This window comes from Miscanthus floridulus, chromosome 2 (assembly GCF_019320115.1).
Source record: "Miscanthus floridulus cultivar M001 chromosome 2, ASM1932011v1, whole genome shotgun sequence".
Classification (NCBI taxonomy): domain Eukaryota; kingdom Viridiplantae; phylum Streptophyta; class Magnoliopsida; order Poales; family Poaceae; genus Miscanthus; species Miscanthus floridulus.
The window spans coordinates 18,522,707-18,550,129 of NC_089581.1; the positions used below are offsets into that span (position 1 = coordinate 18,522,707).

The 27,423-nt window shown below is 52.9% G+C and overlaps 2 protein-coding genes across 4 annotated transcripts; one reads left to right on the forward strand and one right to left on the reverse strand.

Moving 5' to 3' along the window:
• The first annotated feature begins 6,939 nt into the window (after positions 1–6,939).
• Positions 6,940–11,900, forward strand: LOC136518932 (CBS domain-containing protein CBSX3, mitochondrial-like). 3 transcript variants are annotated; one of them, XM_066512625.1, is made up of 6 exons: positions 6,940–7,132; positions 9,349–9,609; positions 9,715–9,796; positions 11,107–11,180; positions 11,337–11,397; positions 11,483–11,900. In XM_066512625.1, exons 2-6 carry the CDS (start codon positions 9,352–9,354, stop codon positions 11,623–11,625), a joined length of 618 nt encoding a protein of 205 aa, XP_066368722.1. In that variant the 5' UTR covers positions 6,940–7,132; positions 9,349–9,351; the 3' UTR covers positions 11,626–11,900. The 3 variants fall into 3 exon arrangements, with proteins under 3 accessions (XP_066368722.1, XP_066368717.1, XP_066368727.1); XM_066512620.1 differs by having other exon boundaries at positions 6,941–7,132; positions 9,346–9,609; XM_066512630.1 differs by lacking the exon at positions 6,940–7,132 and adding an exon at positions 7,154–8,351 and having other exon boundaries at positions 9,346–9,609.
• Positions 11,901–13,303: 1,403 nt separating this feature from the next.
• LOC136538084 (uncharacterized) lies at positions 13,304–14,442 on the reverse strand. The gene has a single exon (XM_066530076.1). The coding sequence runs from the start codon at positions 14,329–14,331 to the stop codon at positions 13,603–13,605; it is 729 nt and encodes a 242-aa protein (XP_066386173.1). The 5' UTR covers positions 14,332–14,442; the 3' UTR covers positions 13,304–13,602.
• Between the last annotated feature and the right edge of the window lie 12,981 nt (positions 14,443–27,423).

A 27,423-nucleotide genomic window follows, 5' to 3' on the forward strand; every position in this document is an offset into this window, starting at 1 on the left:
TAAGGACTAGCGCAATGTCGCGACTGTGGTTGATGGCTCGCTTTACCCCTTTGCGCATCTAGCAATTAGCTTAGCGTTTGGAACATAGCGTACGTGTTTTCTAACCACTTTAAAAATCGTGCATGGCCCCTAGCTGAGTCCTGAGCGCGGTCACCACCCCTGCTAGCTTGCCAGTGCGCTCTGCCGCGCGGGCCGCACCCGCTGCCACCCGACTACGCCCATTGCCGCGTTTGTGCGCGCGCACGCCCTGCGTGCCAAGGGCACGATCCCACTGCTATTTGCCTCACCAGCTGATGCGTTACGCCTTGGTCATCGACCGTGCTCTGCCAGCGCCTTGCCCTACCCCGCTGTGGCTGTTGTCACACTGGGTCCCACATTCACGTCGCTAGCGGCTATGCTCGGTACTACGCCATTGACTTCCTTGGCTGTTTGCGCGCTGGACGACTGCCTGCTTCACTGTCACCTCGGCATCGCATCCGCGGTGTCCGTTGTCTGGCGCCATACCACGTCTCGTCGCTTTGCTGCAATGGCCATGCGGACGGCTGCCTAAAGCACGTCCTGATGCTCCCCATGGCCAGGCACACTGGTACCTTGCATTGACATCCGCAGACGAGCCATGCCGTGCCATGACCTCCCCTGCCTCTGCTGTCTCCATGCCCGCCGTGATGACTCCGTCAAATTCACCGTGGCAGCAGCGCCTCGTTTCAAATTGAGCATGTTTCTGACTCCACTAGGTAGCCTACTGCCCTACCGACCCCACATAGCCGACTGTAGCTCTACCAAAGGTCCTAATTTGAAAAGACGAGTTTTCGGGTCCTTAAGACTAGGAGTGCCTGCGCCGTCGGCTATCATCGCCACCAAAGCAGCTCGGTCCAATTCCTAGCGCAACTAGGCTCTCCTCCAGTAGGTTGTCACCGTGCTCACCACAGCCTAGGCCCTACAGCCATAGTGCAGCCCGTGGCATGGCCATGCCATTGCCATGCTCTGCCGCACTCATCACGCGCACGTGGCCGGCTCAGCCTGAGCCATCTCCGATTGATTCACCGCGTCTTTCGGTTCCGTGGGTGCCCGCCGTTGTGGTCCGAGCCCGCTGCGACGTCTCGGTGCATGTGTCTCCACCCTGCGCTTTGCGTTCGCGCATAGGTGAGTGTCGACTCGTTATTTTGGTAGGGGGAGGGCTGGGGTGGCCGGCGTGGATCGTCGATGCCAGTCCCGTCGTGCCAGTGTGTGCGGGTGGCCATAGGGGCGTTGCCGGTGAGAGGATGAGTAGTTCGGAGGGTGCTGCTATAAAAGCGTAGACTGATGAAATAGTGACTTAGAGTTTGCTACGAATTCATTGTAGTTCGGGGGTGCCCGTGCATAATCGCCTTCGCGCGCAGGCCTTCCCCGTCATGGGCCGTTGGCCGGCTAGGCCACGCCTCCATGTGGGCCATGCGGCGGCCTACTGTCGCGCACGGGCAGGATGGCGCGCTGGGCCAAGCCGCGTGCTTGTGGGCCGATGTAAGAGGATTGGTTTTCTTATTTTCCTAAGAATAGAAATGTTTATTTATTTTCTGTTATAAATCCAACTTCGATAAATCATAGTAAATTGCCTGGTTGTCCAAAAATAGTGAAACTAAGTTTGTTAGGTTCGCAAAAATATCATCTACCTGTTAGTATAGTTAGTTCACCATTAGCTGTTAGGATGGTAGGCTCATAAGATTTAAGTAGAAAGCTTAGCGGTATATCGATCAATAATTGCAGGATTTGTTGTGGCAAACCGACAATAGATTTAGCTTTGAAATTGTTACAGTAGGTTCCTTAGGCATTTATATACTTGCTGTAAAATGGGTAGCCGTAGAGCGAGTTGCTTAATATCGTAGTTATTATCCTTGCTTTAGAGTATGTATCGTAAACTGGCATTAGGAGTAGGAATATCCGTAGTCACTGTAAGAATGTATGACACGTTCATATTTGTTAGTAGTACTGGTACGTAGCTTAGACTTTAGTGGGTAGATCTCACTTAGTAACTTAATAGAGGTACTTTTGCATTGAGAATTGTTGTTGCCGTAGTGTTAATCATTGCATCGTCATTTCATGTAGATCATGAACAGGTAGACTTCGTATCCGTCGGTGAGCCAGAGTACGACAAGGTGATCGAGGAGTACGAGGAGGAGCTCTTCGCATAGGAGGGAGCCTAGGAGCCTGTTGGTACTGACTTTGCTGACCCGACACCTGCCCAAGGCAAGCCCCGGTGCATAACCCCTATTTTTAAACGATCACTGAATATATTTATATGATATGCATTTATGTTACAGGCATTTTATGGAAACTACATGCATAAATATATCCACCATGAGTCCTACTAGTACAGATCGAGTAGCTGCTATGCTCAGAATGTCGGTAGCGTGAGTAACCTACCGTTACTCGCAAATAGGTGATTAAACTATGATATCATGATGAAATAATGGAAAGGAAAATGGTGACCGAATAGGGATGTGGGTTTGGTACTGGTGGGTGTGAGGGGTTGTGTCCTGCGGCCAACAGGGCATAGCCCGGTTACACTTTTTCCCTGTCTATGTCGGTTAAGGACCAATCGTTGCATATGACTCTAGGCAAGTCACAGACTATTATCCCGAGCACATACTTGGGTATGGGCGCAGGGAAGACTTGCTGCTCTCTTGCCGCGGATTCGGCTCTTTCCAGACCGACTAATGGGAAGAGGAGGTGGTGGAGGTCCTTGCACCGCACTGAGTCCGGGATTCAGAGGCGGGGGCTTGGAGTCCAAGTTTGGATGAAGACCTAGACACCCGGGACAGGAGAGTGGTGGGTTAGTCCTGCTTGTGCCTAGGGCACAAGCGGGGCGTGTGTCTTCGGGGCACCCAGCTGGGTACATTGATTCATGAATCGTCGGGTTATCCGGTATGGCTTGTCTGCGGTTTAGCACCGTAGTAAGAACTGGAAGTGGAAAAGGAGAAGGAACAGTATCGATTGCTCAACTCTTGCTTGAAAGTAGTACAGGTGCTTATATAGATTGACTAGATAAAAACTTAATACGGCTAATGATAATAATGTATCAATAAGGACCCACTATTAGTACTGCTTTTGGCTAAAAGAGAACCAGCAACCATAAAGCCTAGCATATTCCTTGGAGTCGGGAAAGTATTCCCATTGATCGGATAAGTCTTGCGAGTACATTGTGTACTCAGGGTTTATTTACCCCTGTTGCAGGTGACGCTTGAGGAGTTCCTTGTGTGGAGGATCCATCTGGTGGGCTCAGACGGAATCCTCGTTATCTTATCGCTATATGTTATCTTTTAATATTCCGTTGTTTATCATTCCACACTCTGTATTTGGTATTGTAATAATGTACTTTTTAAGAATCTCTAATGTATGAGATGGACTTATGTTGTAACTCATTTTCATTATTGGATCCTTGGGGAAAATATGGATCTTTCGGGTTCTCCCTCGGGGTGTGCCCGACGGACATCGCTCGCTGTAGTTACTTTCAGGGTGCTTAGTGTCTGGTGGAAGACGAGCACCTCCGTAAGTACACTATTTTGGGTGGTTCTGCCACAGTTTGCCTCAGCGTCCGGTCAAGCACTAGATAGAGGCCAAGCGCGCCAACCTTTTTATAAATGACCGGACTTACTGACCCCATGTTCGGTCACTGATTTTTAGTAAAATCAACTCCTCCAGTTCATCAACTTCTCCACCCTTGCTCAAATGTGCCAACCACCAAGTGTATCACCTTGTGCACGTGTGTTAGCATATTTTCACAAAACATTTTCAAGGGTGTTAGCACTCACTAGAATCTAAATGTATATGCAATAAGTTAGAGCATCTAGTAGCACTTTGATAACCGTATTTCGATACGAGTTTCACCCATCTTAATAGTATGGCTATCGATCCTAAATGTGATCACACTCGCTAAGTGTCTCGATCACTAAAATAAAAAGCTCCTATCAAGTTTTCCCTTTGCCTTGAGCTTTTTGTTTTTCTCTTTCTTCTTTTACAAGTCTAAGCACTAGATCATCATGTCCACACCATCATCATGATCTTCATCATTTGCTTCACCACTTGAAATGTGATATCTATCTTATAATCATTTTGGTAAACTACGTTAGCACTTAGGGTTTTATCAATTCATCAAAACCAAACTAGAGCTTTCTGAGGGCTCACTCTAGGGCGCCGCTGCCATGCCCGAACCAAGCACCCGCATCGTTGCAATGCCGCACCAGGGCCCGCTTGCCTCACGCCACCGTGGTGCCGCTTGCGCCTCTACGCCGCCACAGGAAGAGGAAGGCCGCCGTCTCCTATGGCTGACACCGCGCGGATCCAGCACCAGGACGGCAGAATCTAGCTGCTAGTGAAGGGGATCTACCCCGAGCCACTGCTGTCACCACTCCGGCGACACCTAGGCCTCTGTCACAATTGGAGAAGGGCAAAGGCTAGAGCACCGAGTGGATCCGGCCCTAGGACTACTAGATCCGCCCGCCGAGACAAGGGATCCAGCATCGGTCGCCATTGTCGCCGCCTCGTCCGAGGAAGATGGTGCCCACAAGACAAGCTCGTGTGAGGGAGAGAAGAGGTCCCGCAGCCACCGTCCTTGCACCCGCAAGATCCTATTCGGCTGATGGTTTTTGTGGCTAAAAAATATTATTTCGATTGATTTATATGAGAGAAAAACACTGCTCTACTTATGAAAAGTAGAATTGATTCTGACGGATAAGCTCTAAGCCTACCCTAGCGGTGTGTGGCGGCCAGAGGCCAGTGCGTCGGTGTTTCTGTGACTCACCCAGAGGCGCCTATGAGCCCGTGAAGCAAAATCTTTACTGATTCGGACTAGGAATCTACCGAGCATGGAACGCGTTACCACCGTGGTGGAGAGTGAAAACGCGGCAATTCCATCTCATCCCTTCATTCAGGGAGGGCAACCTAGGACCTATAGCACGCTCGCGTAGTCGAGTAGACTTAAGAGTAGGGTCAGAGACGGACAGGACAAACTTGGCGAGAGCAGAAAGGTGCAGATGAAGAATCCCACCCAGGGAACCCATGAAATGGTCCCTACCAAAATCCATTCCAATCCAATCCGATCTGGCCACCGCGACTACCAAGATATTTTCGGGCCACCAGCACCAGTAGTAGCAGATAACAGCGACGACATGCAGAGCGACGGAGTGGGTAGAGTTCCTTTCATCAAGGGTCGGGCAAGCAAAACGTCGGCGTCGCGGTGTCACACGTCCCTCCATCTGTTCTGGCTCCCGCCTCCACCGATCCATCCGCTTCTCCTCCCCCTCCCAACTCCCGACTTCCGACTTCCTGAGCCGACGAGGCACCGTGACGGCGACGCCTATTTTGTTTACACGCACCCGTGACGCTGATGGCGACCCCCCCAAGGCCCCAGCCCTGTCCCTTTGCCCCGTGCACATACCGCTCGCCACCACCCACGCTCCCGATGCCTCCGCCCGTTTGGGGTTCCATCCTCCCTAATCCTTGGCACCTGCCTGCTGTCATGAATTCATGATTTATTATTACGCTAACAATAGTACTTACTACCAGTACCAGTATCGGGGTCCGTTGCTCCGCCTCCACGCGGTGGTCTAGCGTTGGGTCCTTCGGTTGGCACGGCCGGCGGCCATGCATGTTCTTCGTCACCCGGGACCGGGACTCCTCCCTACATGCAATCGCGCAACAAACAATATTTCCAGTAACAAACCAAAAAATAGATGGATAATAATCGAGCGCTGGCCTGGCCTGTCGTGCTGCTCATAACAAACAATATTTCCAGTTTCTCGAAAAAAATATTTCCATTCTTTAAAAAGACAATATCTCTCATAACAAACAACTTGCATTATAAAGCAAAAAATAAAACAGAAATGCTACAGACCGGGGCCGCTAGATGCACCGTTCTACAGACCGCTCTGTACACACACTTCACTTCCCCCACTCCGCCCGTTGCCTCCACTCGCTCTCTCCTGCACTCACTCCGCCCGCTCCCCCACACTCGATCTCTCCTGCGCCGCTCCTCCGCCCGCTTTCATGACGGCTCTCCGGGCCGTCCTCAGGACGGGGACACCGCGCCCTCTGCGACCTCCATGCACCCCACTCTCCCTGCGACCCCGCTCCCGCACCCCCACCGTAGACGAGGATGATAGCGGCGGCTCCGACGAGGTAGCTCACGGAGGGATCTGGATCTGAGGCCTGCTCCTCCTCCTCTAGATATGGATCTGAGCCCCCCTCCTCTCTCTCTAGATCTGAGCCCTCTTCCTCCTCCTCCTCCACTGGATCTAAGGGATGCGGCGGTGGCTTGGGTTCTGGTGAGCTCTTGGGGTTAGATTTCGTCGTGTTACACTGGTTTTTTGATGTTGCAACAGATGATTTCGAATGTCGTAATAGGATTTTTGTTGTTGTTGCAACAGATATTTTTGCGATGTTGCAGTACTACTGCTTGAGATGTTGCAACACATTTTTTTTTAATGTTGCAGCATAATTTTTTGATGTTGCAGTACACATTTTTTCGATGTTGCAGTATATGTTTTTTCGATGTTGCAGTATATGTTTTTCAATATTACAGTACACATTTTTTCGTCGTTGCAGTAGATATTTTTCATTGTTGCATCAGATTTTTTTTAGATGTTGCAGTGCATGTTTTTCAATGTTGCAGTAGATATTTTTTATTATTGTAGTAGATATTTTTCGATATTGTAGTGTATGTTTATCAATATTACACTACATATTTTTTCCGATGTTACAGCTAGAGAAGAGGTGCGTTGGGGAAGAAGAGACAGGAGCGTGTTGGGGAGCGGAGCATGGGGGATCAGAATGGCGATGGAGATGGGGACGAGGTGCGGATGTGTCGGGCGTCCGCGGGGACATCCGATGGAAGCGGGCTCGGTTAGGACTTAGGAGCGATGGGGATAAAAGCAAAAGAGCGGGCCGTGTGGATAAGACCGACGGCACATGACTTCACCACTCCCGATCCCCACCCGCAGAGAGACGTCGCTTTAATTAGCGCTCATCACCCTCGCCTCCCAGCGTAACAAGTGTCCTTCCTCCTTCGTCCTCCTCTGACCTCCTCCACTCCCACCACCCCCAACTCCGTCTTCAGTTCACTGCGGCGCGGGGCTTCGCTTCGGATCGGCTCGAGCAGGTAAAGCAGCGGCCGAACCCACCCCACTTTGCTTAAGCCTAGGCTAATCGGATCGATGCCCCAACCGTGAACTGCCTGCTCTGCAAGCAGCAAGCCTAGAGGCGTCATGATAGGTGTTTCTTATGGAACTAGTGTTACATCGCTTTGGATCGGTAAAGCTAGCCGTGCGTTCTTTCTTGTTCTAGATTTCTACACACGGGCTGATCTGTTCCTCTTAAGCTGTAAAGGAATGCAAGCATCTCTGCTCGCCCGTTTCGTACCAAAAGAAAAAAAAGAGAGGAGTTTTTGGGCAAGTAAAGCTAGCTCGACGTTTACTGTGGTCTCACTTTGTGAGAAGACAGAAGAGTATTCTCTTCTTTTTGTTCCTCCCCTTGATTTCTGCACGATCTGCTCTGTTCCTCTGCAAGCAACTCTGCTCGTGGTTAATATAGCAAAAGGTGATAGTTTTTTTTAGGCAAAGAAAATAAGTGGTTTATATAGCAAAAGGTGATAGTTTTTTTTAGGCAAAGAAAAGAAGAGAACACCGCTCTCTAGCAAATGGGATGAAAGACTACGGAAGAGCTTGTTTTACTTCGTTTATCTGGCTATTCAGTGCCTGATATGTCCCTTCTCTGCTACGGGTTTCCAGGTTTTCATTTGTTAGGCTATTTATAGGTGAGGCACCGTATCTATGCCTTCCATTTGTTATTTTATCGGTGCACATAGACTGCTTATTCGTTTTTAACTTTTTACCCCTTGCAGTAGATATAGTTCGAGTTTTTATCTAAAGCCTCTCATGGAGAGATGGAGTTTACCTTCTTTCTTTTGTTTTTCGTTGGTTCTGTTTAGTTCTTGTCGTTTCGAGATTTCAGCTTTGTATCGATGAGGCCTGCTGCATTAATTATTTTTTAACCTTTTTTTCTTCTGTACAAGTTAAAACGAAAAAACTCTACTTGGCTCAGTTTTTTTTTTTCCCGAGGCGGGCATGGCACCTAGATTTTCACTTTATGATTCGATTGTTCGTTTGATTCTTGTATCTGCAATGATTTCATAAACCCGAATTAAATGTCATGGAGGCAGTCGAGTGCATGGGAGGAGTTCAGTGTCCTGAGTGGAGACGCCATTATTCGGATTCTCTGTTTGGTGGTGATTCCTTATTGGTTTGATTGTGACATAAAACCGAATCCAATGTCATGGTGGGCTCAATTATCAGAAATCCAGAATACAGGCCTGCCAAAAGGTGTCTACGCATACTACCTCTCTGCGCCCAAGCTGAATATATATAGTTTTTCTGAGTGGCACTGTGGCTGGCTGAATATCGCTAACATATTCCTAATAGTATTTCAGCACAGATGCTGATTTATAGATAGAATATGGCATGTCGTCATGTTGCTAGCAAGATGAAGTATTTGTTCTGTTCTCTACTAGTGGTGTGTGTAAATGTTTTCTTCTTCCACTATTTATTGGTCAGAAAACAAAGTGATATGCTAGACATCCCTTTCATGGTGGCAGCAACTTGAAAAACTAACTGCCTTTAGTATTGTGTTCCCAATAAGATCAGGATAGGATTTTCCACTCTGATTAAGATAGGATTTGTTTGTTTATGCAGAACAGTACAATGACTGCATTATTGATGAAATGCTTTCAATTATCCAATCATTGTTGTTGCTTCCTTCCCAATTCTTAGTCTAGACCAGCTCATGGCAACAACCTTATTTTAACCAAGCTCACCTCATCGTTGTTAAATTGAGATCAAGCAATAAGTATTTGCTCATTTCCCTGTCTCTGTTTTCCTTTGTACCGGACTCCCCCTACTTCTGATAAGGTGAATTATTTGGCGCAAATTAATCAATGACCTTGACTGCCTGCTTGCTCCTTAATGATATATGTTGGTAAAAACTTACATTAATATATATGACATGCTAATATCTCTCCATTTGTTTTACTTCTACTATGAAATGTTTAGAGTTGGTTGTAGTTTTGAGGCTGATGTCTCCAAGTTCTAATATTCTTGGAAAGCAGTTTGTGGCATTGTCTTGTAGTTTTGAGGATAATGTTGTTTGTCACGGATTCTACGCTGAACATCTGTTGTCTGAGATTTGGTTTAGCGCACTATTCATAAGTTGAGCATTTAAGGCAGGAAGCAAATTGATATGATGCATAAAAATCATATTTGAAATCATTTATAGTTCAAAATGAAGTGATTGCTGCTTTTGATTTATGATATGACACAGAAGAAAATGCAACGGGCAGTGCAAGCCGTCAGGTCACATGGCAATGTGCTTAAATATGCTGTTCTACAACACATCAGCGCTCCCAAACCAGCAATGCTTCCTGCTGTCTTTTCTCGTTTCATGTCAGTTTCATCTGCTCGCCTAGAGAATAGTGGATTTGAAACTGCCACTGTATCAGATGTCTTGAAGTCTAAAGGGAAGAGTGCTGATGGATCTTGGCTCTGGTGCACCACAGAGGATACTGTCTATGATGCTGTCAAATCGGTATGTGTTCACTTCCTGATGGTCATATTAACTCCTTTATAGTCAATGGTTATGCATCAAAGATAAACAACCTACCTTTTGGTACCTTACTTAAACCTTTTACAGATGACGCAGCACAACGTGGGAGCTTTGGTGGTTGTCCAACCTGGAGAGGATAAATCAATTGCTGGCATTGTCACTGAGAGAGGTAATGAACAAATTTCTGTACTCTTGGCATCTAACTCGTGACCTGTGGGTATGATGGGAAAATACAAAATCATATACAACTGCCTGCATTTTCAATTAACTGGCACCCTTGACCAAAATTTTCTGTTTATAAATACTTGATTTACTATTTTCAATGCATATCTTCAAAGAGTGTCCCTTAACTTTTACCTCATTGTGCTTTAGATGGTAGAGGTGCACTGTAGTAGTATTCTGTGAAAATTATGACCGCCAAGAGTCAATTATCAGAAACTTGAGGAGAAAATTATTGTACTAATAAGATAGAGCTAGTCAGCTAGTGCTTGTAGCTTGCTATTTGAAACAATGGCGTAAGGTGTTTCCCAATTCTTTCTCTCTGTCTACATATTGAGAGGTGTTGCCTTTTCCTGTTCTTTTTATTGGAAAATAACATTAGATGCAAAGCCTTATTACTGCCCCTTTATGGTGATATAACATATAAGAAATTAACACATTGGAAAGGAAAGTATTAAAAGTTCTACTGGTAGGTTGTGAATGTATAACTGCACTTTGTTTTTGCTTCAGCAGTGCATCATAGTCCTTTTGGCATTCAAAGAGTCTTAAGTCTTAACTCTTCAGAGCACTTTATAGTTGATACAACAGAAAATACAGCAAGTTAAAACATATGTGGTAAGTAACATAGGATTTTATTCACATGGCACAACAATAGCCGCCACTTTACACTGAATTTCCTATTAGAGATGTATAAATAACTACCCTGAATTGTTGTATTCTTGTATCACAAGATGTACTCGGCTATATATATGAAGCTCACCGCCCACTGTGGGCGTGAGGGTGTTTCCCGATTCTCCTGTCTACATTTCCGTCAGAAAGTTATGCATGGCGATTTAGTTTCATGTGCAGAGAAATTTCAGGGGTAAAAACTAATAAGAAAGTGTAAACTTCAAGCCATTTATTTGCATGCCATAAACTTCTGATCCTTGACTTCTATATACCATTGGAAATCATTGTGAAGTTCTTTGCATATGATTTTCAAACTGAGCCAACTTCAGGCACACCACATGATGCTTTCTTTTTCATGTACACTATGCCTTACTAGTTACTGCACTGTTCACCACATTACATCTTGGACGTGAATGTAACCAAATGGTATCCATATACAGTCGATCAGCATACATAGATGGTGTTTTTGAGGATAGAACCAGTACTTGACAGATTTTACATTCTGAAAACGGAAATGGAAGCATGGCAATCTTTTAAGACATGCATAAGATCATAACCATGAGACTAACATCTGAAACCTCGTGTTTTCAGATTACCTCCGGAAAATCATAGTGCAGGGAAGATCTTCCAAGTCAACTAAGGTTGGCGACATCATGACTGAAGAGGTATTATCCCTTGTGATACGCTAATCTTGTTTTTTGTGGTTTGCATGATACCTAGAATCCGATTAGCACAGGACCTATACTTGGTGACCATTTGACTATATAAGTACTGAAAGGGTGTTTGGACACAACTTAACTGATGAACCATTATGATGCCAGAACAAACTGATCACAGTGAATCCCAACACCAAAGTCCTGCAAGCAATGCAGCTCATGACAGGTAACCAGCATGTGTTCTTCTGTCAGAAAATACTACTAGAATCGTGACAGCACTGGAATTGATTACGATCCATTGCGTCGTGCAGACAACCGCATCAGACACATCCCGGTGATTGACGGCACAGGGATGTTGGGGATGGTCTCCATCGGCGACGTCGTGCGCGCGGTGGTCGCCGAGTACAGGGAGGAGCTGAACCGGCTCAACGACTACATCCAGGGAGGCTACTAGGACGACGAGTGCAGCGACACTCCCCCAGTGAAGTCCGCCTTTGTGAAATCCAATAACTCGGAACAATGACGATGACGAAATAGGCCGTGTTTTCGTGGACAATGCTGTTAAGTTGGGCACGATTTTCCTTTCTTTTTTTCCCCGCGTGTTCTATGTGTATAATATTGCCAAAGGCATGCGTGAGCAATGCGCCCGGTGCTGTGCTGGGGCGCAAAGACGATCTGATGGTGGAAACACCGGAAATAAAAAGCGTGCCGCCGTGTGCTTCCCTCCAAGGAATGAAGGATGTTCGTGTTGTGAATTGTTTATTTTTTTAAGCCTCTTTTCTGGGTAGAGTTGTAGTATCATGTCCATACACGAACGTACGCTCATACTACCCACGCATACTACACACTTACACCCACCACGCGTGTACAGGCTGTAGAAGAAAACGGGGAGAAAATCTCCGAGGTGCGGCCCCTGGTCGATTCTGAGAATCGAACCCCGGACCGGTTGTTCCGACCACAGGGAACGACCGAACCGAGCTACTCTCGGTCTTCGTGAATTGTTTATTGTTGTATATGTTGTCTGCGCGCTGCAGTTGTTGCGGAGTCCGTAAAGGCGTCTGGTATGGATTTCTGGAGACTGAATTGATGGTACATAGTCACGCCGACGAAGACAGAAGGTGAAACGGAATTGGAGTAGCCTTTGCGTCAGTTCCTCCCTTGGGGAGACGGTCGTCCTAGCCTCGTAGGCGTTCTGCGCGTGCCAATGTTTGCCTGGTTGACCCTCAAGTTGAATAGTTCAGCTTGTTCAGGGCTTTGCCTGGTTGACCCTCAAGTTGAATAGTTCAGGGCTTCAGGCGTTTGATGACTTGTTTTGCTGTTGCAATTAGTCTATAAAAGTTGATGGGTCTTCGTAGCCAAGTTTATTTGTTCGTGGTCTAAACCGACGCCTGATGGGAGGTGCCGAAAATTCATCGTGTTCGTCAAATTGGCTTCTCCAGTGTCTCAGTCTCAGGATGCGAGCAAGTCATCGCAACGACACTGTCAGCTGTCAAAAGGCATTGTTCATGCATCCCACACGTGTGCAGAGCAACACGTGACCAGAGCTGATTAGTACAAGGCAACTTCGTTGGTGCACTTGTTCTAACATCGTACAGCTGCTAGCACTTCAGGCGGCCAGAGCTGATTTTGCTGTCAATTGACAGCCTCATTGTCATGTCATCAAGGGGAAAAAAAACATCCCTTAAATGCTTGGGTCATGCTGATGCCGAACTGGATCGCAAATTAGGGATGGTATTAAATGGCCGAAACTGATAGGCAACAGGCCACTAGCTGCTGTTCTGCTGCAAACGCTGGAGCCACAAAAAAGATCTCGCAGAGCAATGGGGCCGACAAGTACTGTTAGCCCACGTTCTTGCCACTGATTATGTCTCCAAGTCATTATCTTACACTCAAAACGATTTGTTAAATAAAATCACACTAAGTCTCACACAAGTCAAAAAGAGGAGGAAAAAAACTACAGTAATAAAGAACTAAGTCAAAAAGAGGAGGGAAAAAAACCAATAAAGAACTAAAGAGGCGTAATCCCGTAACTTTACGGCGCGATCCAAATCGATGGAATCGTAACCATGTCGTCACTTGCCGTGCAACGAAAGCAAGAGGTTGCAATAATAGATCAAGTGCTCGGAAAAAATTGACTAGCAATTAGCCAATGAATTGTAATTTGCCTCGATGAATCGCTTCTTGATTGAATAAGCAAGAAAGCTAGCAAGAATTACAACCAATAATCTGTACAATTTATATCCAATTCAGGGAGAAACCGAACTGAACGAAAAGATTTGATGGATTCTGTTCGCCTCCCCTGCTCCCAATCTGCATGCTTCTCTTCCTCGTTCTTGCCAGCGAAGAGGAGGCATCATTGCATTTGGTCCTTGGCGCATCGAATCGAATACTATTAGTAGTAGAATCAGTAGTAGCAGCGGCCAACGGGCGGCTATCGGCGGCCGGCGAGGCGGTTGAGCCAGGCGTTGCGGAGCTGGAGCTCGACGGGGTCGCCGAAGCACTGCACCCGCGCGAGGCAGAAGTGCGTACAGAACCCGGCCGGCGAGCGGACGCGGCAGGTGTCGAGCACGTAGCAAGACGCGCACTCCATGCCGCGCGCCTGCACAGCCAGCCCCCACACCTGCCGCGCCGCCTGCGAGGCGGAGGCACCGCCGTCCGAGGCGGCGGCGGCGGCCACCTGCTCGACCAGGATGATCCCGTCGGGCCTCCGCTGCCCGCCCGGTCCCCACCGGCGCCGCACGTCCGGCCAGCTCTCCGGCACCGCGGGCTCCCGCCGCACCGTAATGCGCTCGCCCTCGCCGTCGTCGCTGCTGAACAGGTGCACCAGGAACGGCGCCTCCCCGATGTGCCGCACGATCTCCGCGATCGACGCCCGCATCCACCCCTCCACCTTCTCCTCCCCGACCTTCTCCAACACCTCGTCCTCCTCTCCTCTGCCGAACACGGTCCCCGACAGCCCCTCCTCCTCCTCCCGCCGCTGGAGCTGCAGGCCGCCGCGGGGCGCGTCCGCGACCGCCGCGCGCAGGCGCACCGACGACGACGCCCGCCGCGTCGTCACGGGCGCGAGCGACGCAGGCGACCGCGATCGCGGCCGAGGCCGAGCCACCGACGACGACGGCGACGCTGGCCCGTAGCCCCGCACGGTAGCCGCCGCCGCCATCGCGCGCTGCACCACCGATCGGACCGCCCGCGCCGGTGTATGGGTGGAGAGACCGGTGGGCAATTCCGAAGTAGAAGTAGCACAAGCCGAGACGAGTCACCGGCGACGAACGGGTGGTGCGCGTAGAAATAGGTTGGGCGGGGGGAGCGATGCGGATTGGGGGAGCCGGCACGGCAGAGGTCTCCGACGCGCAACCGCCCTGTTGCTTCCTGGAACGGCTCTGCAGCGCGCGTGGCGTCCTACGTGGAAGCAATTTCGAGATCCCGTGCGGGCGAGGAGGGCCTGTGGGGTGGGGTTGTGGCCGGTCGGTGGGCTGCGATTGATGCGGATCCGTGCGCGGTGTGATGCGGGGGCGAGGGCGCGGCACGCTCCGGCACGCAGCGGGCGGGAGGCGGGAAGGGGTTTGCTCCAGCCACGGTGGACGGGGCGGACAGGTCAGCGCGCCGCGACACGGACACGTCGGACGGGTTGCGGGGTTTCGGCGTTCCGCTTTGCACCACCGACCCGTGTGGGCCTGAACCGGCCAGCGAGCGAACGCGCGCGGCGTGGGGATCTCGTTTTGCTCGTGATCCTGATTCCTGGCGCGCCCGCGGCGTGAGACACACGGGCCCTCTGGCGTGGGGTTTTGGTCCCCGTGGCCGTGGTGACTGGTGACCGGGTTGTGATACGAAGTAGTCGAGTATGATTCTTCTGTTCCAAATCTTTTTCTAGGGTTGCGTTGGAAAACATCTTCTTCCAAGGCAATCGGTGATACACAAACTCCATACCATCTCAAGTACTATTTTTAACGTGTGTTTATAGCAGTATGGACCATACTGTATGGTGCACGTTTGCGCTAGTATGCATGCCATGACAAACAATTTGAAATGAAGTCAGACCCGCGAACACATACTCATACTAGTATGAAGTTTGGAGTGATGTCACCTAGTTTCACTGGTACACGAAGCTAGAAAAAAATTTAGGAGAGACTGAACAAAGGAATAGAGGGTTTTTTTTATCTTTTTTTAACCTTAGTTCATCCTACCTGATACATATATGTATAAAATTTTAAGAGATGGCTTAGAGGAGCTCCACGTGACCAGGATCGGTAGGGGGGCTACGTCACTGTGGATGCATCCAGACAATAACAAAGTTAGAACAAATTAGAAGAGTGTGCTCTTCCTTTGTGAATGCATAGGCATGTGCCAAAGAAGGTAAGTATATATAGTAAAAACTTAGTTACGATATTTGATTTAACATTTTTAGGAGGTTGCATTTGCACCTCATAGTTACAACGTAGCTTTGCCTCTGTGTCCAGATCTTCAAAATGCCAAATGTCGGGTACCTTAGAACGGGGTACCCCGAGCGAACAATCAAAGGGGTCACTTAAGTCCCATCAAAAAACAAAGCTAGAAGGTAAGCCATGGGCCCCTCACCCGCCACGTCCGAGCCCACTAGGCCCTCCGCCTCGCCTCGAGCCTCGCGCAGGAGGTGTCGGCGTCCTGACGCAATCTCCGCCTCGCGCGAAGGCCTCGGCAGGGAACACGATCTCCGCTTCGCGCGAGGCTCTCCACGGAAGGCCTCGGCAGGGGGTGCCCTCTCCGTATCGCGCGAGGCTTCTCACGAAAGGCCTCAGCAAGGAGTCCGATCTCCGTCCCGCGCGAGGCTCCGCCCTCTGTCTCGCGCGAGGCCTCATTCCCCGTATTGCGCGAGACCAGCTTATCCATAGTCCATCGCCCCCGCCTCGGCCGGTCTTCCCAACAGCACGTCATGTCTCATTAATACTTCAACCACTCCCGCAATCTCAGTCGGACGATGGCTCGACGCCACAGAATGGCCGACGGGACCTGAGGTCGCATCAACGCCATACCGGCTAGGACAGGGCACGGCAGGGATTACCGGCCACTGTGTTCTGACGCTGTGTCCACGATCAGCGCCCACACTACACTGTGCCCCGCGATCCCCGCCTCGAAAACAACGCGACATGGACAACTTGGCCTGGGTTATCATCGCCTCCAAGCCGGCGCACCAGGTCAGCCGCCTACTCGGGGCCTCGGCACTGTGCACCAAGGTCTTGGCTATCTCGGGGTTTGTGCCTGTCGAGACCCCCCACTGCGGTGCAGCCTCGGCACCGACCAAGCCTCGGCCTCGCGCACAGTCCGTCCACACCGGCTTGCACGTCCACCGCCGCACCCACTCCGATGCAGTCCCAGGGCTCTCACGACGCGGAGGATCAGATGGGACTGGCACGCCGCCCTAGTGCTCCAAGGATGGACCACTCCGACGACCATGCTGCCATAGGAACAGGCCACAGGGTTCGGACATACCGCCCCTATTGGCACGACGTCGCATAGTTAATATATGTACTGTCCTTGTCTTCCCTTCAACTATAAAGGAGAGGACTTGGGCCACTTAGAGACGGGGGAACACATTGTAACACACACACACATCCTAGCCGCCTGAGAGCAATGTCTCAGACGACCCACACGACACCTTGCCGAGACCTGGGACTAGCTCCCTCTCTCCCCTAGCTTATAACCCCCTACTACGAGCACTTCGGTGTAAGGAATACAAGATCGATCTCTCAGACTGGACGTAGGGCATCGATTGCCTGAACCAGTATAAACCTTGTGTCTCTTTGCATCACCATCCGGAATCGGGAGCACGCAGTTCAAATTCACTAGTTAGTTGAGGACCCCCCGGTCCGAAACACCGACAGTTGGCGCGCCAGGTAGGGGCCTCTGCGTGTCAGTTTAGTCATCCCAACATGTTCCGGATGGCAGACCCCATACGACCATTGCGTCTCGGCACGGTGGTTTGGTTTGGGAGCCTAGAGTTCATGTCCCTAGGGCATGAGTATGACATGGTACTCCTCACTCCTCGAGCCCCACCAACCGACGATGAAGCCGCACACCGGCAGCCCAGGCGCAGGCGGTGTCTGGGCGGCCGCTCTCGCCGCGCCCGCCAGGCACGACGCGAGCAAGACCACCTTGACACTACGCGAATTCAGGACGGCACGCCGCTCCCCGCCGATATCCTACGACCAGCTGTTGGCACGAGGTCCCTGGCTGGGGACCTGTCTAGCCTGAGCTTGGACAAAGGAAAATCGTCGATGGCACACGGCGATGCCCCATCATCAAGCCTCGCTCCACCGCTCCCTGAGGAGCTGATCCCGGTGGCGCAGAGTCTGGCGATGGCACCATCCCCATACCCCTTTGGGTTGAGAAATGCCGTTGCCTCCTATGCCTACGCTTACACTGCCGCTCACGAGGATCCCTCAGAACGCCGCTAGTGCTTCATTCTCGACCTAAGCACCCACACCGACTCCTCGGAGGAGGACGAGGCATGGCCTGGAGTGGATTTCTCCGAACTCCATGACCCTGGGGCTATGCACCAGTTCTTGGCCGTAAGCGACTACTGCTTAGGCTACTCCAACTCCGACGACGAAGGCACCTACGACCCCACTCGTGAGTGTTTTCACGTCGGGCTCGGGATGCCGAGAGCGGGCGAGGAGGACGAGGGGGCAGGTAGCCATTCCCCGCTTCACCCAGGTACAGGCACTGCCACACCTCCATGCATTGTCCTACCGGCTGCACGAAACGAGCCCCCCGCCCTTGCGCGACCTCAACGCCCAGACCTGGAACAACTCCGTGAGCTCCAGGCCAAGGTCAAACAAGACCAACTCCTCCTGCAGCAGCTTTAAGATACTCTCGAACAGGAATAGCGAGGTCGCGGCGAAGGCGGGGGAGCCCGACGGAGGGCCCACGATGTGCACCACCGCATCCATGACGACGAAGGGAGTGAGCAGCCCCTAGTCTTCAATCACGCTAGCTAGAATGTTGTGGCTGCGGCAATGCTGGTCCGCACAATGCCTGAGCCTTCTACCACGGAGGGACGGCGGGTCCACGGCGAGCTCCGGGATCTCCTAGAGACCACCGCGGTTCAGTAGGCTGAGAGTTCCGCCTCCCGACAGCATGGGGGTGTCTCGAACCTGCCCGCGACACCGCCTCGGTAGGACAGGGAAGCCTCGGCTCGTCTCGAACCTACTTGAGCGCCGATAGCCCACAGGGTTCCCATGCTTCTAGACTGCCTCGGCAATCGACGCGAGGTGCAGGGAGACCATGAGGTGGTCAGCAGGCGACGACGACACGACAATGAGGGGCCCGCTCGGGGCTACCACCCATACCGAGGCGGTCGCTACGACAGCGAGGAGGACCACAGTCCTTCTCCTAAACCACCAGGCCCTTGGGTCTTCAGCAGGGCCATCCGCGCTGCCCTTTTCCCGACCCGGTTTTGGCAACCAGCCAATCTCGCAAAATATAGCAGCGAGACCAACCCCGAACTCTGGCTTACCGATTACCGCCTGGCCTACCAGCTAGGTGGCATGAATGATGACCTGCTCATCATCCGCAACCTCCCCTTGCTCTTGTCTGACTCAGCGCGAGCCTGGCTCGAGCACCTTCCTCCCTCACAAATCCATGACTAGCGCGACTTGGTTAGGATCTTTGTCGGGAACTTCCAAGGCACATACGTGTGCCCTAGGAATTCCTGGGACCTTAAAAGCTGTCGTCAGAAGCCGAACGAGTCTCTCCGAGACTTCATCCGACGCTTCTCCAAACAGTGCACCGAGTTGCCCAGCGTCGGCGACTCGGAGATCGTCCAGGCTTTCCTCTCTGGCACCACCTGCCGAGACCTAGATCGGGAGTTAGGTCAGAACATGCCGCGCACCGCTGCTGCGCTCCTCGACATCGCCACCAACTTCGCCTCGAGCGAGGAGGCTGTCGGAGCCATCTTCCCCGACAGCAACACCAAGGGAAAATGGAGGGACGAGGCCCCTGAGGCCTCGGCCTCCTACCTCCCCAAGAGAAAGAAAAAGGGGCGCCTAGGGAAGTAGGAGGTCCTAGAGGCTGATCTGGTTGGGGCCGTAGAACGCAAGAATCCCCAAGGCCCCAAAGGCCCTAGGCCTTTCGATGACATGCTCAAGAAACCATGCCCTTATCACCAAGGCCCAGTCAAGCATGCCCTCGAGGATTGCTCCATGCTGTGACATTACTACGCTAGGCTCGGGCTCCCCAACGACGACGCCAAGCAGAAGGGCGCCGGTGACTGGGACAAAGACAAGGACGACGGGTTCCCCGAGGTACGCAACGCCTTCATGATCTTCGGTGGCCCCTCGGCGTGCCTTACGACACGGCAGCGCAAGAGGGAACGCCGAGAAGTCTTCTCAATCAAGGTGGCCACCCCCTAGTACCTTGACTGGTCTCGAGAGGTGATCACCTTCGATCGAGATGACCACCCTGACCATGTTCCAAATCCCGGGCAGTACCCGTTGGTCGTCGACCCGATCATCGACAACACCCGACTCTCCAAGGTGTTGATGGACGGAGGCAGCGGCCTCAACATCCTCTACATCAATACCCTGGAGCTCTTGGAGATCGACCAGTCGAGGCTCCAAGGCAGCGTCGCCCCCTTCCACGGCATTGTACTAGGGAAGCGCACGCGACCCATCGGGCGCATCGACCTTCCCGTCTACTTCGGCACCCCCTCCAACTACCACAAGGAAGTCCTTACCTTCGAGGTAGTCAGGTTCGGGGGAGCCTACCATGCCATCCTAGGGCGGCCATGCTACGCCAAGTTCATGGCAGTACCCAACTATACCTACCTCAAGCTCAAGATGCCAGGCCCTAGCGGTGTCATCACGATTGAGTCCACGTACGAACATGCATACGACTGCGACATTGAGTGCATCGAGTACGCTGAGGCTCTAGCGGAGGCCGAGACCCTCATCGCCCACCTCGACCAACTCAGTGGTGAGGCGCTTGACTCCAAGCGTCGTGTGGGGGCATTTGAGCCCACGGAAGCCATCAAACTCATCCCAGTCGACCCTGCCTACCCTGATGACCGAGCGTTGAGGATCAACGCCACCCTCGATATTAAATAGGAAGCCATGCGCGTCGACTTTCTTCGTGCAAACACCAACATATTCGCATGGAGTCCCTCGGACATGCTAGGCATACCGAGGAAGGTCGCCGAGCACGCCCTGGACATCCAGGCCGAATCTAGACCGGCGAGGCAACGCCTGCGCCGCTTCGATGAGGAAAAGCATAGGGCTATCGGTGAGGAGATATAGAAACTCTTGATGGCCAGATTCATCAAAGAAGTGTCCCACCTAGAGTGGTTGGCTAACCCCGTGTTAGTCAAGAAGAAAAATGGGAAATGGAGAATGTGCGTAGACTACACTAGTTTGAACAAAGCCTATCCAAAAGTCCCCTTCCTATTACCTCGAATCGATCAAATCATTGATTCCACTATAGGGTGCGAGACCTTGTCTTTCCTTGATGCGTATTCTGGTTACCATCAAATCAAGATGAAAGAGTCAGACCAGCTTGCGACTTCTTTCATCACACCATTTGGCATGTACTGCTACGTGACTATGCCTTTCGGCCTCAGAAACATAGGTGCCACATACCAGCGGTGCATGACCCAGGTCTTTGGCAACAACATTGGGTGGACCATCAAGGCCTATGTAGACGATATCGTGGTCAAGACTAGAAAAGCCGAGGATCTCATCGATGACTTGAGGATAACCTTCAAATGCCTTAGAGAGAAGGGCATCAAGCTCAATCCCGAGAAGTGTGTGTTCGGGGTCCCCCGAGGCATGCTCTTGGGGTTCATAGTCTCGGAACGCGGTATTGAAGCCAACCCAGAGAAGGTCTCAGCCATAACTAGCATGGGACCAATCAGAGACCTCAAGGGAGTACAGAGGGTCATGGGATGCCTTGCGGCCCTGAGCCGCTTCATCTCGCGCCTCGGAGAAAAAGGTTTGCCTCTGTACCGACTCTTGAGAAAATCTGAGTGTTTTTCTTGGACCCCCGAGGCCAAGGAAGCCCTCGACAGACTCAAGAGGCTGCTCACAAATCCTCCCGTCCTGGTACCCCCGGCCAAGGATGAGGGCCTCCTACTCTACGTCGCCGCAACGACCCAAGTGGTCAGCGCTGCCGTAGTGGTAGAGAGGCAGGAAGAGGGGCATGCTCTACCCACCCAACATCCTGTTTATTTCATCAGCGAGGTGCTCTCCAAGACCAAAGCACGCTACCCTCACATCCAGAAGCTGGTCTACACCGTGGTCCTGGCCCGACGCAAATTACGTCACTACTTCGAGTCGCACCCAGTAACTGTGGTATCATCTTTCCCCCTGGGTGAGATAGTTCATAACCAGGAGGCCTCGGGCAGGATAGCTAAGTGGGCTGTCGAGCTTATGGGGGAAACCTTGACTTTTGTGCCTTGAAAAGCGATCAAGTCTCAGGTCTTGGCCAATTTTGTGGCTGAGTGGACAGACACCCAACTGCCACCTGCTCAAATTCAGACGGAGTGCTAGACCCTGTACTTCGACAGATCCCTGATGAAGACTGGGGCAGGCGCAGGTCTGCTCTTCATTTCGCCCCTTGGAGTACACATGCACTACATGGTGTGGCTCCACTTCGTCGCCTCCAACAATGTGGCTGAGTACGAGGCCCTCATCAACGGCTTGCAAGTCACCATCGAACTTGGGGCACGGCGCCTCGACATCCGAGGCGACTCGTAGCTCGTCATAGATCAAGTGATGAAGGAGTCAAATTGCCTCGACCCCAAAATGGAGGCTTACTGCAAATTGGTACGTCGCCTAGAAGACAAGTTCGACGGCCTCGAACTAAACCATGTCGCGCGAAAGTACAATGAGGCCACTGACAAGCTGGCAAAGATGGCCTCAGCACGGGCCCCGGTCCCCCCGAACGTCTTCGCCAGAGACCTCCACGAACCTTCCATTGGCTACACCTCAACAACAGAGGGGGGCCCACCTGTGGCACCCATGGTAAAGCTCGACGCCCCCTCTACTGCCGAGACCCCCTCGATCGAGCTCGAGGTCATAAAAGTCAACACCGAGCCTCAACAGACTGATCAGGATGTGGATTGGCGAATCCCGTTCCTCGATTGGCTTGAGCGGGGGGAGCTTCCTGATGACAGAACCGAAGCACGATGGCTTACGCGCCGAGCCAAGACCTACTCCCTCTACAATGATGAGTTGTACAGGCGAAGTCCCTCAGGTGTCCTCCAATGATGTATCACTACCGAGGCGGGCTAAGCCCTGCTTTGGTCGGACGCTCGTAGGGAACGCTTTCCGCCAAGGGTTCTACTGGCCGACAGCGGTTGCCGACGCTACCAAGCTAGTACGCTCCTGCGAAGGATGCTAGTACTATGCTCGGTAGACACATCTCTCAGCCCTAGCCCTGCAAACCATCCCCATCACATGGTCATTCGTCGTGTGGAGGCTCGACATGGTCGGGCCTCTACAAAAGGCCCCCGGGGGCTATACCCATCTACTGGTATCAATCGATAAGTTCTCCAAATGGATCGAGGCTCGTCCAATCAATCGAATCAAATCCGAGTAGGCAGTGCTGTTCTTCACTGACATTATCCATAGATTTGGGGTCCCCAACACCATCATCACCGACAACGGGACACAGTTCACCAGCAAAAAGTTCCTGATGTTTTGCGACGACCACCACATCCGTGTGGCCTGGTCGGCCATAGGACACCCAAGGACCAATAGCCAAGTAGAGCGTGCCAATGGCATGATCCTACAAGGCCTCAAGCCAAAAATTCACAACCGGTTGAAAAAGTTTGGCAAGAAATGGCTCGCTGAACTCCCGTCGGTCATCTAGAGCCTGAGGAACACTCCAAGCCAAGCCATGGGGTTCACGCCTTTCTTCCTAGTCTATGGGGCCGAGGCCATCCTCCCCACTGACTTGGAATATGGTTCCCTAAGGCTACAAGCCTATAACGAACAAAGTAACCGCACCACCTGAGAGGACGCCCTCGATCAACTGGAGGAAGCCCGAGACGTCGTGCTACTACACTCGGCCAAATATCAGCAGAGCCTACGGCGCTATCAGGCTCGATGCGTCTGAGGCCAGGACTTGAAGGTAGGCGACCTGGTATTGAGGCTAGCACAGAGCAACAAGGGCCGCCACAAGCTGACCTCGCCATGGGAAGGACCGTACATCATCGCCCAAGTACTGAAGCCCGGGACCTACAAGCTGGCCAACGAGAAGGGCGAAGTCTTCACCAATGCTCGGAACATAGAACAGCTACGTTGCTTTTATCCCTAAATTTCCAAGCCTTGTATATGTCGTTTCTCAAAATATAATTAAAAAGCATTCTTTAGTTGGTCTAATTTTTCGAGAAACCCCCCAAGCCCATCGTAGGTCTTGGCAACTCGATAACACGGCAAGGGAGACTTGGCTCTACCTCGGCAGAACCAAGCCTCCCTCAGGGGCTAAATGGGGGACTCTCCCCTAGGTCCCATGCACCATTCTTCAGTTGTTTTTCACAAAAATTCCTACGCCAAGACTCTAGCAGGCTCTGACAAATCAATTGTAAAAACTCCTCGGACCAAGGTCTGTTTTCTAAGCAAGAGGCCGGTAGAGCCGCGAGACGGCCTACGCCTCTGGGCTACGGCACTCCCTCACTACCTCTCGCCCAAGGGATGGCTTAGGCCCCAAGGGGGTGTTTTGCAAATGAAATCTGACTAGGAGCAACAGAGGGCAGAGGCTCAGAAACATAAGAAAAATAACTAAGAAACACAAATACTTCAGAAATAAAGGCCTCGACGGCCACAAGCGTTATGATACAAAAATAACTCCTACTCTATTTTTACATAAGCCCCTAGGGCCCAGATCAAGGCTCAGAGCCCTCAACACCGACGGGTGGTAGGGGAGGAACCACCTCCCCTTCAAAGAGCGTCGCCAGCGCTGTGCCAGGGCCTTCCGCTGCCTCCATCAGCTTCGTAACCACCGCATCAGCCTCCTCCTCATCATCAGGTAGGACATACCCATCGCTGATGACCGGGAGGTCGACGCCGACGTAGTGAGAAGAGATGATGGCCAGCGCGCGCTTGACACCCGTGTGCAGCGCTCCTCAGAGTCGCTCGTGCATCTGGTTGCTCAGTGCGATCAAACGGCTCCCTAGGGAGCTGCCTGACTAAACCCCTTTAACCTCCAGGGCCTCGCAGGCGGAAAGGGCAGCACACTTCAGCGCCTCGTGCTCCCCGATCTTGGTCTCGAGCACCATCTGCACCGCGCTGGAAGCCTCGGTGGCCCGAGTAACCTCCGCCTCTGACTCTGCACCGTGCAAAATGGAATGAGGTTGAGCGAGGGAGAAAACAACCTAAGTTAGGAGCGGAAACCCATGGAACTTACCCTTGGCTTTCTGCTCCTAGCATCGGGTCTTGACCTGACAGGCCTCGGTTTTCTCCTTCCAGCGCAGGGCCTCGGCCCTAGAAGCCTCAGCCTCCTCCTTCAAGCACTGGGCCTCGACCCGAGAAGCCTCGGCCGCCCTAGAAGCTTCACTCCCCAGCTCTGCGTCACACAAGGGAGTTAGGGAGCGAACATAAGAAAAAGAAAACAAGATGAGGGGACTAAAACTCACCCTCGACCGTCCCCCTCCAAACCACAGCCTCGGTCCACGAGGCCTCAGCTGCAGCAAGGGCCTCATCCAAGGCACCTTTCGTCAGCTAGTGCGCCCTCTGTTCTGCCCGCAGCTGCCCCGCGAGATCCACGGCCGAGGCCATAGCTTCAACGGCTCGGCCCCTGAAGGCATCCCGATCTTTGACCACGCGGGTGAGCTCCTCCTCCAACTCCTTCACCTGCGCTGCCAGAGGGGCGAGCTGCATCTGGGCCATGGCCGCCTTGACCTTCGCATCGGCACAACGAAGGCGAAGGTCCTCTACCTCCGCGCTCCGCGCTGACTGGAGCTCATTGGCACCGGCAAGAAGGCCCTTTTGCCGCTGAAGCTGGTCCCAGACACCCCTCTCCCACCGGAGAAAGACCGACTTCCCAAGGGATTGGGTCTCGAGCTCCTGAGGAAGCAGAACAGGGGTCATTGATTGCAACAAAACCAGAAAAGGACAACGTCGCGCGGGAAAGGAAAACGCGAACCTGGGCGATTCCGGGCAGTTCGTCGGCCACCACGGATAGGGCCATCTGTAGCGACCGCTCCGCCAGCTGGCAGTATTGCTCGAAGGTGCCCCAGCGCCCGCCCTTGGCTGCGTCCTCGAGGGCAAATAGAGGCTCCCCCTCAGGGTCGTCCTGACTCCGCCACATTACCCGCGGGTGATCCCACCCGCGAGGCTCGAGTCGTGCCCACACGAGGGCCGAGTTCCCCTCGTCCAAGACCGACGCCGGCTGTTCCATGACACCGACATCCTCGGTGTCGACCACTTCCCACGCCCAGGAAGTATCGTCGGAGGAGATCCGATAGACCTTCGCCTCTCGGGCGCTCTCTCACAACAACGGCGACCCCTGAACCAAGGGAGCCTCCAAGGCCTCCCCCGCCTTCATCTCCGCCTCCTGGGCAGATGGCCTTGCTGCCATTATGATGGCCTTGGTGGCCTCAGGGGCTCCAACCTCCGCCATCGTGGCCTCGGAGGATGCAGAAACAACGACCGCGACCACTACGGTCTCGGCGGTCTTACGCGCCCTATCCTCCGTCGTCTCAGCCTCGGAGTCCCCGGGGGCCTCGACAACCAAGAGCACGCAGGCCCCATCTGACTTGTGAGCCTCGCCCTCGTGGGGCAGAGGCACTCCCTCCCTCGTCCGTGTAGGGGTCGCCTCGGCGTCGGCAGCCCCTCCTTGGGCGGTCGGCTCCTTCGGGCCAACCCTCGCCGACGCCGCGCCATGTTGGATAGCGGCTTGGGCCTCCGCCACCCAGTGGGCGGAGGAGCCAGGGCTCGCCTTGAGCGCCTTAAGGGGTGCCAAGGGGAGCTCATCCGTAGGCCGCTTTCGACTAAGGAAAAATAACCTACAGGGTCAGCGTGAGACCAAAAATGCGAACGGAATGCACTATGACCCCATCAAAAGTACACTTACCTTGAACGGGGCGGAAACCGTTTCGCCATGGCAAACCTCGTCTGCAACGGCGGAGCCGGCGGCAGAGGCGTCGCCTCTGTATCCATCGGCGCCGGTCGGTCCTCAATGGACCCTGGCGCCCCTTTGGTCCTCTGCAGGGGCGGTGGCGTCGTCTCCACCGCCACTCGCTCCACCATGGCCGCCGAGCCCACCGGGCTGACGACGTGTTTGCCCAACGCCCGCGCCTCGGGCGTGTCGGCCTCGGCCCCAGAGCGAGCGATCACCGGCCCCAGGTCCGCTTCTCCTCCTCCTCCCAGGAGTGCCGGGCTGCTTGCTGACGCCCCGGGTGCCACCTCCACTACGTCCGGAAGGTGGTCCAGGGGACCTCGCCCTATCTCGCCCCCGTCATCCCCGTCCGAGGCCTCCGTCGACAGCGACGTCGACGGGGATTCCTCCAGTGGGAGACCCTCCTTCCTTTGTTGACGGCGGTGCTTATCCAGCTCCTCGCGCACGAGGAGTTGCTTCGTGCGCTTCGCCGCCTTGGCGTCTTTCTGCTTTTTCTACGCGTCGACGTGTGCATGGTTGATCGCCCGCCGCCTCACGTCCTCGGGAACAGGTGGAGGAGAGGAGCGCACGTCCCTCATCCCCTGTAGGAACGATGGACGCGCATAAGGAAACAAGGGGTAAGGGGAGATTGAGGAGGCTCGGAGGCTACAACAGCACATGACTTACCAGCGAGAGAAACCCCCGTGATGGCCGCATCGCGATAGAGGTCAAGTTGCCGCCCCTCTGCTTCGCCTCGACCGTCTCCCCCACCCAACGAAGAATCTCCTCATCGAAAAGGGCAGAGGAGGACATCCGGGTGCCCTCAATGGGCTCACCCGGCTTCATCTCAAACAGCCGCCGCTGCTGAGCCATCAGTGGCAGCACCCTCCGACGGTGGAAGGTGGCCACGACCATAGCCACGGTAAGACCGTGGCCCCGCAGCCTCGCCAACCTGTCCAGAAGCGGCTGTAGCTTGGGCTGGTTGTCCTTCGGGACGCCGTACTTCCATCTCTCTGGGCAACTCTCCACAATTCGCCCAGTGTAAGGGGGAAGTCCTCCATCATCGTTGCAGAGGTAGAACCAACTCATGTACCACCGGTGATTGGAGGATGCGAGTTGGGCTAGGATATAGAGGTGCAGACGGTCCTGACGCACTTGGAGAGTACAGCCACTGGCCCTCGTT

What these genes read in the sequence shown, in the direction of transcription:
- LOC136518932 (XM_066512625.1), top strand. Translation starts at nt 9,352, where the DNA reads ATGCAACGGGCAGTGCAAGCCGTCAGGTCACATGGCAATGTGCTTAAA. An exon ending in TCTATGATGCTGTCAAATCG is followed by an intron (nt 9,610 to 9,714) that starts GTATGTGTTCAC and finishes AACCTTTTACAG; the next exon opens with ATGACGCAGCACAACGTGGG. An exon ending in AGCAATGCAGCTCATGACAG is followed by an intron (nt 11,398 to 11,482) that starts GTAACCAGCATG and finishes TGCGTCGTGCAG; the next exon opens with ACAACCGCATCAGACACATC.
- LOC136538084 (XM_066530076.1), bottom strand. Translation starts at nt 14,331, where the DNA reads ATGGCGGCGGCGGCTACCGTGCGGGGCTACGGGCCAGCGTCGCCGTCG.